At 43.7% G+C, this 20610-nt stretch overlaps 1 protein-coding gene across 1 annotated transcript in view; it reads right to left on the bottom strand.

The window, feature by feature from the left end:
• Positions 1 to 422: 422 nt before the first annotated feature.
• LOC128783026 (hsp90 co-chaperone Cdc37-like 1) overlaps positions 423 to 20610 on the bottom strand; it is a 37286-nt gene continuing 17098 nt past the window's right edge. Inside the window, 6 exon segments of the mRNA XM_053933601.1 lie at positions 423 to 521; positions 1291 to 1449; positions 3645 to 3767; positions 4060 to 4175; positions 12752 to 12845; positions 13617 to 13919. Coding sequence (XP_053789576.1) covers positions 423 to 521; positions 1291 to 1449; positions 3645 to 3767; positions 4060 to 4175; positions 12752 to 12845; positions 13617 to 13919 — 894 coding nt within the window.

Here is a 20610-nt window from a genome sequence, read left to right as displayed (position 1 = left end):
AAAGTACAGAAAGAACTCTTGGGTCACCCTGCCCTGTCTGCTTTAAGGTTCGAGGAGCCTCTCTTATTTCTTATCTCTTCAGCTTGGAAATTTGCATTCTTTCTCTTCAGCTGGGGCAGTTCTACTAGTGCTGCAGAGTTACTAGACTAAACAGCATTTTTTACTTATGCTAGCAAGTTCAAATCAGCACATTTCACCTAAATCCAAATGGATTTCTGCCCTGTCAAATTTTCACTCTGTTTCACCTAGCAGCCCATTTTCAAACATTATTACAAGCATTTCTGGATTACTGTCCCTCCAAATACCCTCCATGCTCAAAACACCAAAATTAAAGTGCAATGCAAATAAAAATGTGCTAAGAAAATAGCCACATTCTTTTCTTTGTAATAAGAAATGAGTACTTTGCCTCAGTCTTAACAGTGCTATACTGTGTCCATCATTTTGGCTTCTTCATCTTTTTGTAGCATTGAATTTAAATTGCAGACACTTCTGTTTATGCAACCTTGTAGATCATTTGCATTCTGCAACAAATGAAGAACTGAAAGCTTAATCTCAATACATACACTTACAGAGAATTAAGTCAAGCTATTTTGTCTGTTGAGATAATTTTGTAATACAGTATAATTTCTTCAATAAAACCCTAGACAGCATTATCATAATGTGAATATCAAAATCTTCTTTAAATTTAGCTAGCATACTATGACCTTATTGTGAATTTTCTTAGGGTTCAGTTACCAGATCTTACCAAACAAGTACGTTGAGCAAATTTATTTCAAACTACTTTAAATTGTGTCTCCTTTCCTAACATCCCGCTTTTAAAATTTTCTTTTCAGATGTGATCATCACTAACACTGAAACCAAACACCCCAGTGTTCCAAGATAAAGGTAAAAACAAGGGCAAAATATCATAACACAGTGTAAATTTTCCTTAGATTTGATTACCTGCATATTTCCATTAATGGAATTAGTAATTTGCAGTTGAAAGCTCATTTCACCTCCTATGATTCAAAGTATATTTAATTCTGGTACCTGAAGAGGTTAATGATGCAATTTTCTATTTAGCACAATTATTCAAGGGAACTGAATTAATATATGCCTTTTGACACTATAAATTGTGAGAGCTTTCAGAAACAGTCTCTCTCCCATGTTGTTAATAGTGCACACTAGAACTAGCAGTGCTCCAAGTATAGACCTATTCCTAGATATTAAAAAGTACGTCTTCTCAAGAGTGTGCCAAAAATTTGTTCCTAATAGAGTTTTTATATTCATTTTTGGAAATAAAAAGTCTACCTGTGACAAAGACTCCAGTCCTTCTACAATACCAGTATAGACACTGTAATTCTCTACTGACATGGCTTGAAAGCCTTGTGACTGTGAACAGATTCTCACTCTTGATTTGAATGCTTCAAGCTCAGTTTTAAAAGCTTCCAAATAGCCTTCTTCCCCTGCCTGTAAAGAGAGGAGTGAAATATTTTTCATCTTATCCAGATTTACTTCTAGTTGTAAGCATACATACTGATAAAAAGAAGTCCTGAAGTAATGCATATTATACTCATTGAAGGATAATGTTTTGGACAAATCAATAACAGTATTAGCAGCAGTCAGCTTAAAAAGAAGATTCAGTGTTGGAATGCAAGCATCTCTGAGTCCATCAGAGAGACAAATGAATGTAGGGGTTGAATTAAAGCCTTTAGAGAAATTAAGATATATTAAGCCACATAGATATGGAGTAGACGTGTAGGTTTAAGTAAGTAGAAATGTAAGTTATAGTTTTAAGTAAGTAGAAATATATTTTAAAGTGCCTTAAGAAACTGTGTTAGCTAGTAAAGGCCCTAAGGCCTAGTTTAAAGTTCAGTAACTTAGTTCCAGACATAAAAGCATAGCAGAACTTTGCTTGCGTTTCTAGACTAGATAGAACTATATGCGTAAATAGATAGAACTATTCACGTAAATAGATAAACTTATATATGTAAATTTTTAGTAAGAAAACAGATAGTACATTTGCCTAAATAGATAATATATGCGTAGTTTTTTTGGGTAAGAACTGACACTACGTTCGTACTACTTTCTCACATTAGAATCAAGTTCAGATTGGTGTAGAAAGAATGTTTTAGAATGTTTTCTGTATAAAAATCCCCCCATACTGGGAAGAGGACAACAACCACAACAAGAAGAAGAAGATGAACTGCAACAAGAAGAAAGAAGAAACGGACCGTGGGGCTGTGGTGGCTGCTGCTTCGGCTTGGGACTCTTGGCTAGGGAGCTGTTACTACTGTCTCTGCTTGGGACTCTGTGCTGAGTAGCTGCTACTGCTGCCTCTTCTCAGGACTCTAGGCCAGAAAGCTTTAGCATGGACTTTTAAACTTAGAGCTCTTTGTGTAGCAATGTTTCTGAACAACTTAGACTACAGTGTGAACCAGCCATCCCACTTGTAACCGTTCTTATCAGAATTTTCTCAGGGCCCTTTGGAATTCATCAAGGTTACTAATACATAAACTGTACTAAAATAAGAAAGATGAAGCTGAGAAACGAAATTCCAAGACCACAAGAACCCAATAATGGGGAGCGGCAAAGCACCTGGACTGTAACCAATCACATATTCTGAGAGGTGCACGCAGAACGCGTGGACAAGACAAAGGCACCAATAAGAAATGCGTGACTAGTGTGTGCAGAGAGTTAGAATGCATAAATAAGTGCATAATATAAACAATAAACGGCTTCTGCTTAATCATATTGGTTCGTTGTCCAGGACTCTTGAATTTTCCACACTCTTTGCCTTTGAGACTGATGTATTCATGCAATAAACAACTTTATAGCAACCAACTGCTCCTGCCTCTTTGAAGACCCCAGACCCAAGAAAAGCTTGAAAATTCAGGTATGATGGTTTTTGTTTGTTTGCTTTGTTTTAGAGACAGACTTTGATAATTATAGGAACAGAGATATTCACTCATCTGAGAACATGCAAGAACAAAACAAACATAATTTTAACCCTTTCTTTATTCTACCTCAGAAGCCAATACCCTTAAGAGAAAAGGTACTCATGGCAGCACTCTTCAAAAGCAAAGCATGAATCAAAGTGGGTGTCAGCTTAAGTCCTTAGGGCAGCTTTAAGATCAGCCTGACTTGATTCTTCAGTCTTGTGTAACTTAATATAGAACATGAATCAAACCACAGCTCCAGTCTTCACATATCTCTCCCTCTCTCAGCATTTCAGAGCTAACTATCACTGACTGAAGAGAAACAGACTCCAAATTAGGCCCTGCCATGAACTACATAGAGAGGCATGATGACAAGCAAAATAGGATACTCAGTCCTTAGACACATTCATGATACAGAAAAGTAACATGACCCTCACACATTTACATTTACCAATGTAATTTAGGTGGTGCTTCATTATTCCACACTCCTGTAGTTCCCATGCTATGTTCTGCTTTCCCTCTGGCCTAACAAGAATCCATGGAACTTCCATTCTCAAGGCCAGAATTACACAAAACATTCATCCTAGAATGAACTGCCAACAAAACAACACTTCCCTATAAGCTTGATTCAGTCAGTAACATACTTAACCTCCAGCCTCCTTCAGAACACCGATCCCTTGTAAGGCTATAAGAGTTTTTCTCAGTGATATAGAAATTCTGACTTACTTTGGCTTATTGGAAGAATAGACGAAAACAGCCTCTTGGATCCACATTACAACTTCTGGCCATTTCTATAATAAACTGCATCACAAGTGCTTGGTGTGCTATTTGCTCCATCAGAGCTCTTTTCTGAAGAGAAAGTACATAATTACATAAAATATCTTTAAAAGTATAACTCTATCTAAAATTCAACATAATCTTCGCATTCAATTCCTAAAGAGAAAAGAATGGATGCTGAGAGAAGCAAAGAGACTTAATTAGCTATGATTAGATCTAATGTAGTAATGTGTTTTTGAGGCTTCCTTCATTATGGAAAGACATGGAGAAGAATAATTAAATTAGCTCATCAATCTGGACAGCTTTTCTGTAGTGTAAATGGGAAACTGCATACTTTTAAGCAGTTTAAAGTTCTTCCTAGTACCTGTTCAGCTTCTAGATGAAAACACCACAAGATGAGATATTTAGCTGTTTCTTCACATACAAGATATGGGTGATCAGACAAAAATCTTTGACTGTCATCCCATCTGCCCAGCATGCCTAATTAAAAAAACACAACAACATGAATTAATATATTCAATATTTCAATGATTTAATGCAGTGAGGACATTATTAAAATTTACATACTACTACAATCTCCTTCATGCTTTATTGATACCTCAGAAGAACTGCATACTAATCAAACTGAACTCAAATTTTTTGTTGTTTTTAAAACACCACACAATGCTGAAAGACCAATGCCAATCAGGTATGCACAAAGTGTAAAGATACAATAAGAATAAGACCTAAACAGTAGCCGCTAAGTATATTTTACTATCTCTGGTAGCGTTAAAAATAAGTTAATTGTAAATGGTTTTCACACACTGTAACTGTCCTAGGGTGATGTTATGATGCTTGTATCCCCAATCGTGTGTTCTGTTTATGCTGGATATTATATTCTGGGCCTTCAAGACTGGTTCTGAGAGCGAAGGCAGGGAGAAGAAGAAGCACAGAGTTTTGTTATCAGCCTGCACTCACTCCTCCACAGTCTGCTGGAACACAGAACTCCACTGTGTTGTCTGGGCATAGATGAGGCAGGACACCACACTCCTTTGCTTTTTAGTTATTTTAGCTAGCTGAGGCAGTCCAAGTTTTCCCTGGACTGGTTTTCTTTCCCTTTTCTTGGAACTGTTTGAACCTGCTCTGGACTGGGACCTGGGGAAACACCAAGAGCTCGCACTTTGTGGCCTACCAGGGCCTACTCTGGGCAGCAGCCTTTCCCAGCGCTGGAGGGACTGATAACAGAGTGACCACCCACTGGAGAGATTTTCTGAATTTGTCATCTCTTCAAAGTGGCAAATGAGTTTTGTCATCTGGTATTGTTCATTTTTTTGTGCTGGGGAGTTCTTTGCCTGTTTAAATAAACAGGTTTTTTTCCACTTCCCTCTGAGGAAATTTTTCCTGAACCAGTTGGGAGGAGGGGCCGTGTGGGTTGGCTTTCTGGGGGGGCCCCTTTTGGAGGTTTTCTCCCAAATTTTCCCTAAACCAGGACAGTAACAAAGTAGTATCTATCTGTCGTGGGGACAGGACATTTTCATGCTCATTATCCCAATCGTGGTTTCTGTTCCCTGTCTTCAGTTTGTTTTGTTTTCCTTCCCCCCCCCCCGGCTGGCTGCTGGCTTGCTGCTTAGCTTGCTTGCTGCTTTTGCTTGCTGCTGGCTGCATGCTTTGCTGGCTCTGCTTTCCTCTCTTTTTTCTCTGCTTTTCGCTGGCTTGCTTTTTTGCCATTTTTTTTCCTTTTTCCCGGTTTCCGTTGTTCCCCCCCCCCCCCCCCCCCCCCCCCCCCGAAGACATCGGACCTACTCCGGGCAGGAGCTCCCCCGGGGTCTGCAAAAGAAGCTCCGTACCCTCTGCGGCGAAGAGAGATACAGCTCAACCCCCTTGGACTGGTGAAAACATCTGTGGTCATCTTGGGCTATTTCTCTTGTGCTGGGGAGTGTTTTTTTTGTTGTGCCTTAATAAACAAGTTTTTTCCACTTCCCCTCTGAAGGAGTTCCTCCCGAACCCGGTGGTGGGGGGGAGGTTGTGGAGGGTTTGGTTTCCTATAAGGGGCTCCTTTGGAGGTGTTTTCCCCTAATTTGCCCTAAACCAGGACAAATAATTTGGTGGCCCGTACGGGGAGGCCCAGACAAAGTGGAAAAAACTTTATTCTAATAATATTTTTGGCTTTAACCGTTCTGCGGGAATATTGGTATGTCTCTTTTTAAAGTTATGATGTCATTTGGAGTGAAAGCCTGCCTCTATTTGTGGTCATTAGGGTTCTTTGAAGTTTTGATCGCTTTATGGTCCCTGGAGTTATTTTCTTATCCAGAAGTAGCTCCGGTATTGTCCCTAATACGTAGCTTTTGTAGCAGAGGGGCACTAACGAGAATATTTATCGGGCTGGGCTTGGCTGTAATACTTTGCAAGGGGCTTATAAAAATGTTGTTATCGGCTCCAGGAATGTATAACTCGTGGTTGTGGCTGTGTACTAAATTTGTTATGGGGGAGGAGGTTTTTCAGCCTTTGCTTTCCTTTTCCTCCTCCGAATTGTTTACATCTCTATTAGGAAATGTCCTGTCCTCCCTGACTGCCAAGGATACCATCTTTCTGTTATTTAATTTAATAACCTTTCTCTATACTGTCCGCAGTTTATATAAGATGAAGGCTGAGATTTCTAGAGGGGCTGGTGAGACCTCTGATTTAGGAGTACAACCAAGGGTGAAAAATCCTGAGTGGTGTGGGAAATGGGAGGATATGGGCAAAATTTTAAAGGAGTTTTCTGATCCTGTAGTTTGGGACTTTCCATCCGAACACATCCAGAACCCAGCTGAGGTGGCAAAGTATCTGAAAGGGAAATGCCAGGATAACCCTAAGGAGAAAAAGATCATTGCAGTGAGCTGGGCCCTGGCATATGCTTATCGTACTCTGCTCGATACTGTAGGGCAGCAGACAGAGGAAGGGGGGCAGGGAGATAAACCAGCAGCAATCCCAGTCACTCAGGCTGCAGCCAACAGCCCAGGTTCGAACCCAGTAGTTAAACCAGACTGTAAGCCTCAACCAATGGCCGTGGCTACTAGCACACGAAGTGGAAAGTGCACAGAGAAGACTGATCGACCAGTGGATGACAATGATGAGTACGATGCAGGAGAAGGACCCTCAACACCTCCTGACATAAAATCAGAGTCAAAGCAAGTGGCACAAGATCAGAGGCTAATATTGATTCCTTCTCCCTGAAGGACCTCCGAGGCCTAAGGAAGGATTATCGGCGACAGCCCGACGAATCTATAATTAGTTGGCTGGTCCGCCTTTGGGATGCGGCAGGGGAGGCTACCATTCTGGATGGCACTGAAGCAAGGCATTTGGGGTCCCTGTCACAGGATCCTGTCATCGACCAAGGCATGATGAGGGGGGCTAGCCCTCACAACCTCTGGGAACGGGTCCTGGACAGCGTAGCACAAAGGTATCTGTGTGCCGATGACCTCTATGTCCAGCAGACACGATGGAAGACCATAGAACAGGGGATCCAACGCCTGAGGGAGATGGCAGTGGTGGAGATCATTTTTTCAGAAGACGTAACAATTAGGAATCCGGACCTTGTACCATGCACACCTGTAATGTGGAGAAAACTGGTGCGACTTGGGCCACCTGAATACGCTTCTGCTCTAGCAATAATGAAGCGGGAGGAGGTATATGAGACTGTGCTTGATATGGCAAAGAAGCTTCGGGCATATGCGGATGCTGTACATGGCCCGACCCATGCCAGAATTGCAGCTGTGGAGACACGACTGCAGGATTTAGAAGGAAAAATAGAGGAAAGCCGCAAGAAACTCAGGGAAGAGATTAAGGAGGACCTCCTCCAAATCTCAGCTGTGCAAATTAGAGGCCCTGGCACCCAACGCAGACGTTCCTTTGTTGGGGAGAGAAGGTACACCCCACGAGCTGAGTTGTGGTTCTGCTTGCGTGAGTCTGGAGAAAACATGAGGAAATGGGATAGGAAGCCTACTGCTGTTCTGGCACAACGGGTGCGTGAATTGAAGGAAGGTAAGAAAAGGAAAGCAGCCCCAGTTGCCCGTAGCCGAACAGCCAGGTATGATGATGACATGTCTGATCCCCTTGAGGGAACCTCCAAGACATATGCCCAAGGAAAGAAGGATAACCAGGCATAGAGGGGCCCTGCCTCTAGCCAGGTAGAGGCATGGGAAAACCGGGTTTTCTGGACAGTGTGGATCCGATGGCCTGGCGCATCAGAGCCACAAGAATATGACGCTTTAGTGGATACTGGTGCACAGTGTACGCTAATACCATCCGAATATGTGGGGGCAGCGCCTGTTTTCATTGCCGGTGTGACAGGGGGATCATAACAACTGACCCTGGTGGAAGCTGAGGTGAGCCTGACTGGGAAGGAATGGAAGAAACATCCCATTGTGACCGGCCCAGGGGCTCCATGTATGCTGGGCATAGACTTCCTCCAGAGCGGCTATTACAAAGACCCGAAGGGACTCAGGTGGGCCTTTGGAATTGCCGCTGTAGAAGCAGAGAGCATTAAGCAATTAAACACCTTGCCTGGACTGACAGAAAACCCATCTGCAGTAGGGCTTCTAAGAGTGGAAGAGCAACGAGTGCCAATTGCAACCTCGACAGTGCATCGCCGGCAGTATAGAACGAATCGAGATGCCGTGATCCCCATCCACAAACTGATTCGTGAGCTGGAGAGCCAAGGGGTGGTTAGCAAAACCCACTCACCCTTCAACAGCCCCATCTGGCCTGTGCGTAAATCTGAAGGAGAATGGAGATTGACTGTGGACTACCGAGCATTGAATGAAGTGACTCCACCACTGAGCGCTGCTGTGCCGGACATGCTGGAACTCCAGTATGAGCTGGAGTCCAAGGCAGCACAGTGGTATGCCACTATTGACATTGCTCATGCGTTTTTCTCCATTCCTCTGGCAGCAGAATGCAGGCCTCAGTTTGCCTTTACGTGGAAGGGAGTGCAATACACCTGGAATCGACTGCCCCAGGGGTGGAAGCACAGTCCTACCATCTGCCATGGACTGATCCAGGTTGTACTAGAAAAGGGTGAGGCTCCAGAACATTTACAGTATATCGATGATATTATTGTGTGGGGGAAAACGGCAGCAGAAGTGTTTGAGAAAGGAGAGAAAATAATCCAGATTCTCCTGAAAGCCGGTTTTGCCATCAAGAGGAGCAAAGTCAAGGGACCTGCTCGAGAGATCCAGTTCCTGGGAGTGAAGTGGCAAGATGGACGGCGTCAGATTCCTACGGATGTCATCAACAAGATCACAGCTATGTCCCCACCAACCAACAAGAAGGAGACGCAAGCTTCCTTAGGCGCCATAGGTTTTTGGAGAATGCACATTCCTGAGTACAGTCAGATCGTGAGCCCTCTTTACCTGGTCACCCGCAAGAAGAACAATTTCCATTGGGGCCCTGAGCAGAAACAAGCTTTTGCCCAGATTAAGCAGGAAATTGCTCATGCAGTAGCCCTTGGCCCAGTCAGGACGGGACCAGAGGTCAAGAATGTGCTCTACTCTGCAGCCGGGAACCATGGTCTGTCCTGGAGCCTTTGGCAGAAAGTGCCTGATGAGACTCGAGGCCGACCGCTAGGATTTTGGAGTCGGAGCTACAGAGGGTCTGAAGCCAACTACACCCCAACAGAGAAGGAAATTTTGGCTGCCTACGAAGGAGTTCAAGCTGCCTCAGAGGTGATTGGTACAGAAGCGCAACTCCTCCTGGCACCCCGACTACCGGTGCTGGGGTGGATGTTCAGAGGAAAGGTTCCTACTACCCACCATGCCACCAGTGCTACATGGAGCAAGTGGATTGCTCTCATCACGCAGCGCGCCCGTATTGGTAAACTGAATCGCCCTGGGATTTTGGAAGTGATTACAAATTGGCCTGAAGGTGAAAACTTTGGTGTCACAGATGAAGAACAAGAACCAGTGACACGGGCTGAAGAGGCTCCACCCTACAACCAATTGCCAGCAGAGGAAACACGCTATGCTCTTTTCACTGACGGTTCCTGTCGTGTCGTAGGAATGAAGCGGAAGTGGAAAGCAGCTGTATGGAGCCCCACACGACAGGTCGCAGAGGCCACTGAAGGAGAAGGTGGATCAAGTCAACTTGCTGAACTCAAAGCCGTTCAACTGGCCCTAGACATTGCAGAAAGGGAGAAGTGGCCAAAGCTCTACCTCTACACTGATTCATGGATGGTAGCCAATGCTCTGTGGGGATGGCTGGAGAGATGGAAAGGGGCTAACTGGCAGCGTCGAGGAAAACCAATTTGGGCTGCTGAAGAATGAAAAGACATTGCTACCCGGGTAGAGAAACTGCCTGTGAAGGTTCGCCATGTAGATGCTCATGTCCCCAAGAGTAGAGCTAATGAAGAACAGCAAAACAATCAGCATGTAGATCAGGCTGCGAAGATAGGGGTGTCAAAGATTGATTTAGATTGGCAACACAAGGGGGAGTTGTTCCTAGCGCGATGGGCCCATGATGCCTCAGGCCATCAGGGTAGAGATGCCACCTATAAGTGGGCACGAGACCGAGGGGTGGATTTAACCATGGACAGTATTTCTCAGGTTATCCATGACTGTGAGATGTGTGCTGCCATCAAACAGGCCAAGCGGGTGAAGCCCCTATGGTATGGGGGACGGTGGTCCAAGTACAAGTATGGGGAGGCCTGGCAGATTGACTACATCACACTGCCTCAAACGCGCCAAGGCAAGCGCTACGTGCTCACAATGGTGGAAGCCACCACAGGATGGTTGGAAACCTACCCTGTGTCTCATGCTACTGCCCGTAACACCATCTTGGGCCTTGAAAAGCAGGTCCTCTGGAGGCATGGTACCCCTGAGAGGATTGAGTCAGACAATGGGACTCATTTTAAGAACAGCCTTATCAACTCCTGGGCTAGGGAACATGGCATTGAGTGGGTGTACCATATCCCCTACCATGCACCGGCTGCAGGCAAGGTAGAGAGGTACAATGGACTGTTAAAAACCACCTTGAAAGCATTGGGTGGGGGATCTTTCAAAAATTGGGAGCAGCATTTGGCACAGGCCACCTGGTTAGTTAACACCCGAGGTTCCACCAATCGAGCAGGTCCTGCCCAGTCTGAGTCCCTGAATATAGTAGACGGAGATAAAGTCCCAGTGGCACATATCAGAGGTTTGTTAGGGAGGACAGTGTGGATCAATTCTGCCTCGAGTACAGACAAACCCATTCGTGGGATTGTCTTTGCTCAGGGACCAGGTTGTACATGGTGGATAATGCAGAAAGATGGAAGAACACGATGTGTACCTCAGGGAGACCTGATTGTGGGGTGAGACTCATATGCAAACATCTCAATTTGCTGGATGTTACTGCCATTGTTTGTACATTAAACCACACAGACATGGGACAGAAGGAAATGTGTAAATGTCGAAAGTCAGAGCAAGTGAGAATGGAAGGGAATGTGTAAGTGTGGAAGGTTTGAGTAGGTGGGAAGTAAGTTCAGTAACATGTTCACGATATGGGATAAGGGGTGGAATGTCGTGGGGACAGGACATTTTCATGCTCATTATCCCAATCGTGGTTTCTGTTCCCTGTCCTCAGTTTGTTTTGTCTTCCTTCCCCCCCCCCCGGCTGGCTGCTGGCTTGCTGCTTAGCTTGCTTGCTGCTTTTGCTTGCTGCTGGCTGCATGCTTTGCTGGCTCTGCTTTCCTCTCTTTTTTCTCTGCTTTTCGCTGGCTTGCTTTTTTGCCATTTTTTTTTCCTTTTTCCCGGTTTCCGTTGTTCCCTTCCCCCCCCCCCCCCCCCCCCCCGAAGACATCGGACCTACTCCGGGCAGGAGCTCCCCCGGGGTCTGCAAAAGAAGCTCCGTACCCTCTGCGGCGAAGAGAGATACAGCTCAACCCCCTTGGACTGGTGAAAACATCTGTGGTCATCTTGGGCTATTTCTCTTGTGCTGGGGAGTGTTTTTTTTTGTTGTGCCTTAATAAACAAGTTTTTTCCACTTCCCCTCTGAAGGAGTTCCTCCCGAACCCGGTGGTGGGGGGGAGGTTGCGGAGGGTTTGGTTTCCTATAAGGGGCTCCTTTGGAGGTGTTTTCCCCTAATTTGCCCTAAACCAGGACACTATCCATATTTGTTAAGAATTTGATAGCATGCCTAAGTTGATGGATGTACACTCAGTGATTTGACAGAAATGTTCTTAAAGTTCTTGCAAGTAAGAAATGAAAACATAATCATAATCTAAAACTAATATGCTTCTGACATGCTTTGCTAGGTTTTAGGAAATACAAAGTTATTTTTATAACCAAATTCTAGCATTAAGGTCAAAACAAGAGACTGAACTCAGTGGTTGAAAGTTAACTGGAAGGCTGAATTGTAGTAAGTAGCATGAAACTTCCTTGATGGAAAGAGCTGCAGGTTGAAAGCCAGAATTCAAACTTTAAGCAGTAAGATCACCTTTTCCCCCCTCTATTGTCCTTCACATGCGTTGATTGCCCTAAAATATATATTAGTGATATTTCACTGCTTGCCAATACTAGATACAAAGTTTTACCCTTCTATCACTCATATAAATATATCTTTAAAATTAAAAGTGGTTGCATCTCTACATAGTCTTAACAGCAGTTTTGCAGATATTTGCCTTTTATCATTCATCCCCCTCATGGATTATGACACAGTAAAACTCCACCTACTTATAGGAGGCAGGTACAGACAATCCCAGGTACTTTTACATGCAGGAATTGCATCTCCACTAATGCCCTTATCATTTCCCATGGAACAGCAGAAGAAGATGCTAGAATTTAATTTTCATGACTTTAAAAATTTTTTCAGTTCTATATTGGTGCAAGAAATTTTCATTGATCATAAGAACTGAAAGTATTTTGTGATTTAGCTTCCTTTACGTTGAAATGTTTATTTGTTATAATGCTACATCTCCTGTCCTGAGAAACAAGCGTCTAGATACTCTACTTGACAGATGTTTCATTTGTTAATACCTGTATTGAATAATAATAATAAAAAATAAATAGACCTCAACAAATTCTACAGGAGGTTAAACTGCAAAATGTTGGAAGGAACATACTTACCAAAGTATCTAATCTTTTGTTCATGCTTCTGTATAAATGATTTAGATATATCTTCATCTTCATCTTCTTTTCTTTTATATTTACTAATAAAGCTCTAAAGATGAGAAGAAAACTATCATAGAATCTCCACATTTACCTTTTTGAACTATAGGATTATTTTAATTCATTACTAATTCATTACTAAGTGCAATGCTCTAGTTTTAAGCATAGCCCAGCAAACACATATGTAGCCAACACTTAATGTACCTATGAAGGTTATTTACCAAAACATAGCTTGTCTAAGTAATAATAGGGTGAAAAACTACTTATCATACTCTTCTTCTAAGCAATAATCTATCTCAAAGTTCTACACACTAGTAGGAACTTACTGATCTATACATTATGAGAAACATCTATACAGTCCAGTCCCAATGAAGCTCAGTGGAATTATGAAAAACAATGCATTAATGATTCATATTAAAATTAAGTGCTGAAAACAAAACTGGAATTTACTATGAAGGCAGTTTGTGCTCAAATAATCTTTATTAAGAAATTCATGTTCTTCTAGGTCAATTGTGCATGTTTCAAATGTGAGAATTTGGCATAACAAAGAAGGAAATTTCATGTGAAGAACAATTGCTCATCCTTGGTTTTGGCAGCAGCTGCTAGAAGGGACAAATAAAATTTCTGATTCCCAATTAAAGAAGTGTCACACATATTTGTGATATCAGTGCAACATGTCCCCTTTAAAAGGGCAAAAAAAAGAAAAAAAAACATTCAAGACATTACAGTAAACACTGCACTAGATATAGAAAACACTCAAGATGAGAAATAAATGAAATATAAAAGGCTTATAATTGTGTTCATACAAATTTATATGACATACCTTATTAAATACCTCCTTACTAAAAGAATCTGTATTCCATAGATTCTGTCTTTCCCTCTCTATTAGGGCTGGTTCTTTTCTCTTCCATTCTTCTTCTCTTTGTCTCAGTTCTAAAGCTTCAGTCTGTGCTTTGGAATATTCCTGATCCATGGATTCCGAATTATGCAGTGCTAAACTACCAAGTTTCTGCTGGGCTTCTGCTAGATTCCATTTGGATTCTATGGAACTCTTCACAAACTCTTCTTGCTTTTGACAGATTAATTCAATCCTTTGATCATAGTTCTGTGTAGAAACCAAAACACGCTGTTTGAGGAAGGAAAACTGATAGAATTTATGAAGCATATAGAAACAGAAGGCTTTGACTCCCAAATAGAACACTGAGATGGAAGGCATCTTAAAAGCAATATTATATTCACAACTGACTAAACATGTTACCAGGTGATAAATTGTCTACACCTGATGAGCTAACACAATGCTTATTCTACCACAACCACTGGCCTATGGAACTGCACAATGTCCATTGTGTAAGGAGAACTGAAAGTTCACCAGCCCCAGTGCCCTGCCAACTCAGCCAGGTCAACAGAATGCATGTGTAAAGGGGAAGGAAAATATGCTAATGATTTCGGGGAAATGATTATCCTATGTATGTTTAGTCTGGGACAATCAATGAATGTGTATGTAAAACACAGTATATAAACAGAAACTTCCCTGTACTCAGCATGCATGGCTTTGGGAGGAGCTATCCCCACATGCATCTGGCCAAATAAAGAATGCCTGCTTCTTAATGTTACATTGGTGTTAAGGAGTTTTTTTATTTTACCGAATTTTTGGTTACAATAATGTAGGAATACAGCTAGAAAGCTGAGCTGGGAGCACTTTCCAGCTCATTACAGAAGTGGATATGTTAGCATTAGTAGGCCACAAGCCTTGACAACAGAAAGCAGAACCTTGAAGAAGGAATGCAGAAGTTAGCAGTGTGCTTGGTACAATGTGCTTGGTAAGCAGAACTCATATGAGATAATGCATACCTGCGCTAGTAAGTACAAGGCTTTGAATTAAGCAATGTTACCTAGTTACATAAATGTTATAGTTGTGCTATTTTTAGTAACTGCTGAAAAGGTATATAAGCTTAGCTTTGCAAATCAATAAATGGCTTCATGTGTGCAAACCATGGAGTCCACTTCTCTTTCATCAATCGCCGTCAAATGGTGCCCTCGTTGTGAGGAAGCGGAGATCGCCTAGCTGTACGACTGACCACGAGCCCTGCAGAACTAAGTGCTGCTGAGAGGAAGCAGGAGAGTGGGCTGACGACGAACCCCTTCAGAATAAAGGAGGCGAGATACCCCTCCGGGATATAGGAGGCTAGCCACTGCAGGGGAAAATGCGTCAGAGAATATCTGCCCAGGAAAGAGACGTTTTTGAACTTATGTCTAAGCTGTTGCAACAGCATGGCAAAACTGTACCCTCACATGACTTAAAACTCCTATTACGATGGGCAGCTGCTGAGATCCCAGGAATCACTGAGTCCATGGTCTTTACAACAGATCTGTGGGACAAAGTTGGAATTAAGCTATGGGATTCTGTTACCAAGTGAAGTAAAGTGGCTGTAGAAATGATGCCTTCCTGGCGAGTGATTTTTGAGACCTTAAAGGCTCAAGAAAACTCCCAGGCTGAAGGGAATGCCTGCTCTCCCTCTACGACAGAAGGTCAATGCTCTTTAAAATCTGAAGAGACTGCTGCTAAAGTTGTTCACTCCCCCTTTATGGCAGAGTCTCAAAATTCCATACATTATGAAGAGACTGCATCTCTGTCTCCCACACCATGGTGAACACGACCCTCAGCCTCCATACCATCTCTTACAAGGGGAAGGAGGGGGGTCCCTTCGCGTTCTGTAGGGGCTTTCGCTGCTGGCTACGTTACAGAAAACAGTGAGGAAAGTGAACAGGAGGGCCCCTAGGAGGATCCCTTTGACCCTGGGTACATCGATCCTGACAAAGAACCTGATTTATATCCTCCCAACCCTCATGACAACTGGGTACGCTTAAAACAACAAGCATTAAGGGAGGGAGAGTTTGACATTGCTGAAAGAATTGTGGCACCGTTAATATATTTGGGCACTCGAAAGCGAACTGGTCATTGGGAGCAGCTGTCTTTCCCAGAAATTAAAGAGCTCTGGCAGGCAGCCACAGAGCATGGTATCGGTTCACCGTATTTTACAAACCTACTAGATTCTGTGTTTGCTGCTCACACAATGACCCCACACAATTTAAAAACTCTTGCTCGGTTGCTGCTATCTCCCATTCAATACGACTTATGGGAGAAGGAGTCAGAGAAGGGTCTGCAAAGACTTCTTATAACTTCTGTGGGTCACGCTGTTCAGACCCTGGCAGCCCTCACAATCAGTCAGCTTATGGGAACAGGACCGTATACTGATCCTGCTGCCCAGGCGCGAGACTGCCCAAGGGAAGCCCTTGATGGAGCCCGGGATGCAGATCGCCAAGCCTTTCTTAAGGTCCCCGATTCAAAAACACCTTAGAAAGCATTCACAACCATTGTCCAGGGGCCTCGGGAGCCCTACATGGAGTTTATTGACTGCCTTAAGCAAACACTCGAACGTCAAATAGATAATACAGACACTTGTGAAATGTTGCTTTTAAAGCTTGCTGTTGAAAATGCAAACAATAGACTGCAAAAAACTCCTTAAGTCCCTGCCTAACCAAGAACCAACCACATTGGGAAAATAGACCATCAATATAAAGCTATGGCCACAGATTTTGCAGGCATCAAAGGTGCATTTGGAACTTCAGCAGTTTGTTACAGCTATGGCAAGCCTGACCACCTTAAGAAAGACTGCTTTGCTCAGAAAGGAGCTAAGCAAAAAACCACTGATGTATGTCCATGGTGTCATAAAGGTTGTCATTTTGCTAACTGATGTCGCTGTAAGTATGATTCTGAAGGTTGCCTGATCCAGGGAAACTGGAACTGCAGTGCTGGCTGGCACCGTGCTCTGACACAAATGCCTCAGCTGCCACCACAGATGCCAACTCTGCAAGTGCAGCCACCAAGAATACGCAATGGAGGATCGCCTCAAGTCTTCGCCCAGCAACTGCAGGCAGTGCTGGATTGGACCTGGCAACCTCAATCACAGTAACATTGCTTGACTCTTCTGTTCATTTACTCCCTACAGGAATTTTTGGCCCACCAGGACCCCAGAAAAATGCTTTGCTGGTGGGGAGGTCTTCAGCTACCCTTTTAGGTCTTTTTGTCCTCCCAGGAGTTATAGACTCAGACTCTGTTGGGGAAATTTACAGTCATGGCTTGGACTCCCTTTCCACCCTGTACTGTCCCTCAAGGTACACGTATCACACAATTGATTCCTTTTTCACACAGTTTGTCATCCCCTTTAACAGAATGCAATACTAGGGTGGGAGGATTTGGCTCTACGGGAACCCCACAAATATTATGGGCACAGACAATTTCTGATGAACGTCCCACTTGCAAATGTACCTTGTCATCACAGGGGGAACAGATAATACTCACTGGTATTTTAGATACCAGAGCAGATGTCACTGTTATCTCTCAAGCTAAGTGTCCCCCCACTTGGCCTCTCACAGAGGTACCCCAAGCTCTCACTGGGACTGGGGGAAGCAGTCGCAGTTACCAAAGTCACCATCTAATTCAGGTGATGGGGCCTGAAGGTCACATAGCCTCTGTGAAGCCGTTCCTTCTGCCTGTGCCCATGGTATTATGGGGATGAGATGTACTTTCTCAATGGGGGCTCAAAATTCAGACTGATTTTTAATAGGGGCCATTGTGGCATGTGACACCCTGAAATTAACCTGGAAAAATGAAACACTTCTCTGGGTGGATAAATGCCCCCTCCCGCTACCTAAATTACATGCACTCACCGATCTTGTTCATGAACAACTTCAAAGGGAACATATAGTCCCCTCTACCAGTCCCTGGAATTCGCCTGTGTTTGTAGTTAAAAAACAAACTGGCAAGTGGTACTTGCTCCAAGACCTCCAAAAAATTAATGATGCCATGGAGGACATGGGAGCCCTACAGCCTAGTCTCCCATCCCCTACCATGATCCTTCGAGATTAGCACCTAACAGTCATTGACTTAAAAGACTGCTTTTTTGATATTCCTCTGCATCCTGATGTTGGTCCTAAATTTGCCTTTTCTGTTCCAAGCATTAGCATGCAAGCACCTTTGCAAAGATATCACTAGGTTGTCCTTCCTCAAGGAATGAAATGCAGTCCCATTATTTGCCAGTGGTTTACTGCGAGGGTCCTCAGCCCCATTCGTCTAAAAATGCCTGCTGCCTTATTATATCATTACATGGATGACATTCTTATTGCAGCAGAAAAACAGGAAGTCATGGAGGAGGCCTTAGCCCTTGTCATTGCTGCTGTAACCCAAGCATGGCTTTGTGTTTCTTCTGAAACAATCCAGAGTCAATCCCCTTGGAAATACCTTGGCTGGCGCATTAGGACCAAGAGTATTTCTCCTCAGCTTTTACAGATTCAAACAAACATTCATACCTGGCATGATGATCAAAAGCTTTTGGGTTCAATTAATTGGGTTTGCTCCTTGTTAGGAATATCAAATGCTGACCTGAACCCTTTGTTTGATCTGCTAAAAGGGGAACCAGATCTCCTGTCGCCTCAGCAGCTCACACCAGAAGCCTGCCAGGCACTGCAATTGGTAGCTGATGCTATTTTAAATTGGCAAGCGGCCCGATGGGCCCCTGAGTTGCCCTTTTCCTTAATTATTCTGAATCCAGTTAGGCAACCGCATGCTTTGATATTTCAGTGGGATCTTAAAGCACCTGACCCCCTGCTGATCATAGAGTGGATTTTTTTACCACACCAAATGTCAAAAACTGTCACCACACAACATGAGATGTTTGCTTTGCTCATTGTAAAAGCTAGACAGAGACTTACCACACTTGCAGGTGTGGATTTTTGCTTGATCTGTTTGCCTGTCACTACTGTCTATTTACAGTGGCTGTTGCAGCAATCTGAAGTTTTTCAAATGGCCCTCACTGACTTTTCTGGACAGCTTTCTACACATCCCCCAAAGCACAAGCTTGTCGCAACCAGTTTTAATCTCCTAACGCAACCCAAGAGAAGCGAGGTCCCATTACAAGCTTTGACTGTCTTTACAGATGGATCTGGCCGCACCCACAAGTCAATACTGCTTTGGTGGAACACTGATCTCAGCTGATGGGATTCGGATGTCACTACTGTTTCAGGTTCCGTCCAGATTGCTGAATTGGCAGCTGTTGTCCAAGCCTTTCAGCGATTTGTCACTCCTTTTAACTTAATAACAGATTCTGCTTATGTTGCAGGACTTATGGAAAGAGCCAAAGCTGCTGTACTAAAGGATGTGCCCAACAAGGAATTGTTTCAGTGGTTACAACAACTTATTTTCCTTTTAGATATCAGACAGCACCCCTACTTTGTTATGCATGTCAAGTCTCACACAACTTTTACCCGGTTTCATTGCAGAAGGGAACCAGCAAGATTTACTTGCCTTACCTGTTCAGCTGCCGCACCGCTTTTCCCAGGCAAAACTCAGTCACTCATTTTTTCACCAGAATGCTGCTGCATTTGACTTGACCACACACCAAGCTGCTAGTATCGTGGCTGTGTGCCCAGACTGCCAAAGACATTCCTTCCCCTCCGTTGCAGGAGGTGTTAACTCTAGAGGACTTGAAAGCCTTCAAATTTGGCAAACAGATGTTACTAATTTTCCCGAATTTGGTAGACTTAAGTACATTCATTCTTCTATTGACACCTTCTCAAGTGCTTTGTTTGCATCCTGTCATACAGGAGAATCAGCAAAAGACGTTTGCCGTCACTTTACAAGTGCCTTTGCAGTCCTGGGAATCCCCTCACAAATCAAAACTGATAATGGCCCAGCGTATATTTCCCAGAGGGTGGCAAACTTCTTTGCCTTCTGGGGGGTAACACACAAAACGGGGATTCCTCATTCCTCAACAGTCCAAGCCATAATTGAAAGGGCCCATGCTTCACTTAAGTGACTTTTGTTACAACAGAAAGGGGGAATGGGGAATGCCACCCCAGCAGAGTGATTACAGAAATCATTGTATGTTTTTAACTTTTTAAATTGTTCCCTCATGGACCCTAACCCTCCAATTGTAAGACATTTTGGCAATAACTCTTAGTTAGAAGTCAAACAGAAAGCCACAGTCCTTGTTAAGGACCCAGAAACAGGTAAAATCATGGGACCTTATCCCCTTGTCACATGGGGAAGAGGTTTTGCTTGTATTTCTACAGAAAACAGCCCTAGGTGGATACCAGTCAAGAACATGAGACCCTTCAGAGAATCCCTGCATACCTCTCCTGAGGATCCTGATCACCCTGGCACTTCCCCCCTGTCTTCGCCTTCTCAGATCACCGAGTCTGTATCCACCGAGAGCTTGCAACCACCTGAACCAACTTCTACCTGACTCGAGGGGACTCATCGACCTCTCACCACTTTGCGAGCTGCATGGTCAACTCGTTCCAGGGATAGTAGAAGATCTAATTGAAGAACAAGTCTCCCTCCGGGAAAAACGGCAGAGACGGAGTCAAAGGAGACTTGGACTTACATATGAAAATAACCCTATTCCTTGTTTTATTTGCAGAGACTATTCCCACCAAGCGTGGACTTTGTGTTTGTGTCATAAGTGCCAGAAGAAGTGGTATTGTGAATCAGAATACCAGCATCGGGATTGCCTACAGTGTGATACTTTGCCCTATTCTTTTGGTGATTGTGTCATTTTAAACTTGGTTTGAGGGAAGGAGCATGGCTGGTTTCCACATCAGTATTTTTGGGAGCCGGATCTGCTTTCTCGTGCTGGTCCTTCTGGTAGGACTCCTTCTCGATGAAGGAGAAGTGGTCACAATGCCACCCCTTCCAGAATGTAATGTGAGGCTTATGCTAGCTCAAGCTTTGAATGAATCTACGCTGTGCCTTTCTA

This window comes from Vidua chalybeata (genome assembly GCF_026979565.1).
Source record: "Vidua chalybeata isolate OUT-0048 chromosome W unlocalized genomic scaffold, bVidCha1 merged haplotype SUPER_W_unloc_9, whole genome shotgun sequence".
In the NCBI taxonomy this organism is placed as follows: domain Eukaryota; kingdom Metazoa; phylum Chordata; class Aves; order Passeriformes; family Viduidae; genus Vidua; species Vidua chalybeata.
Note: the sequence above shows the minus strand (reverse complement) of the source record. Positions and strands in the feature narration are given on the sequence as shown.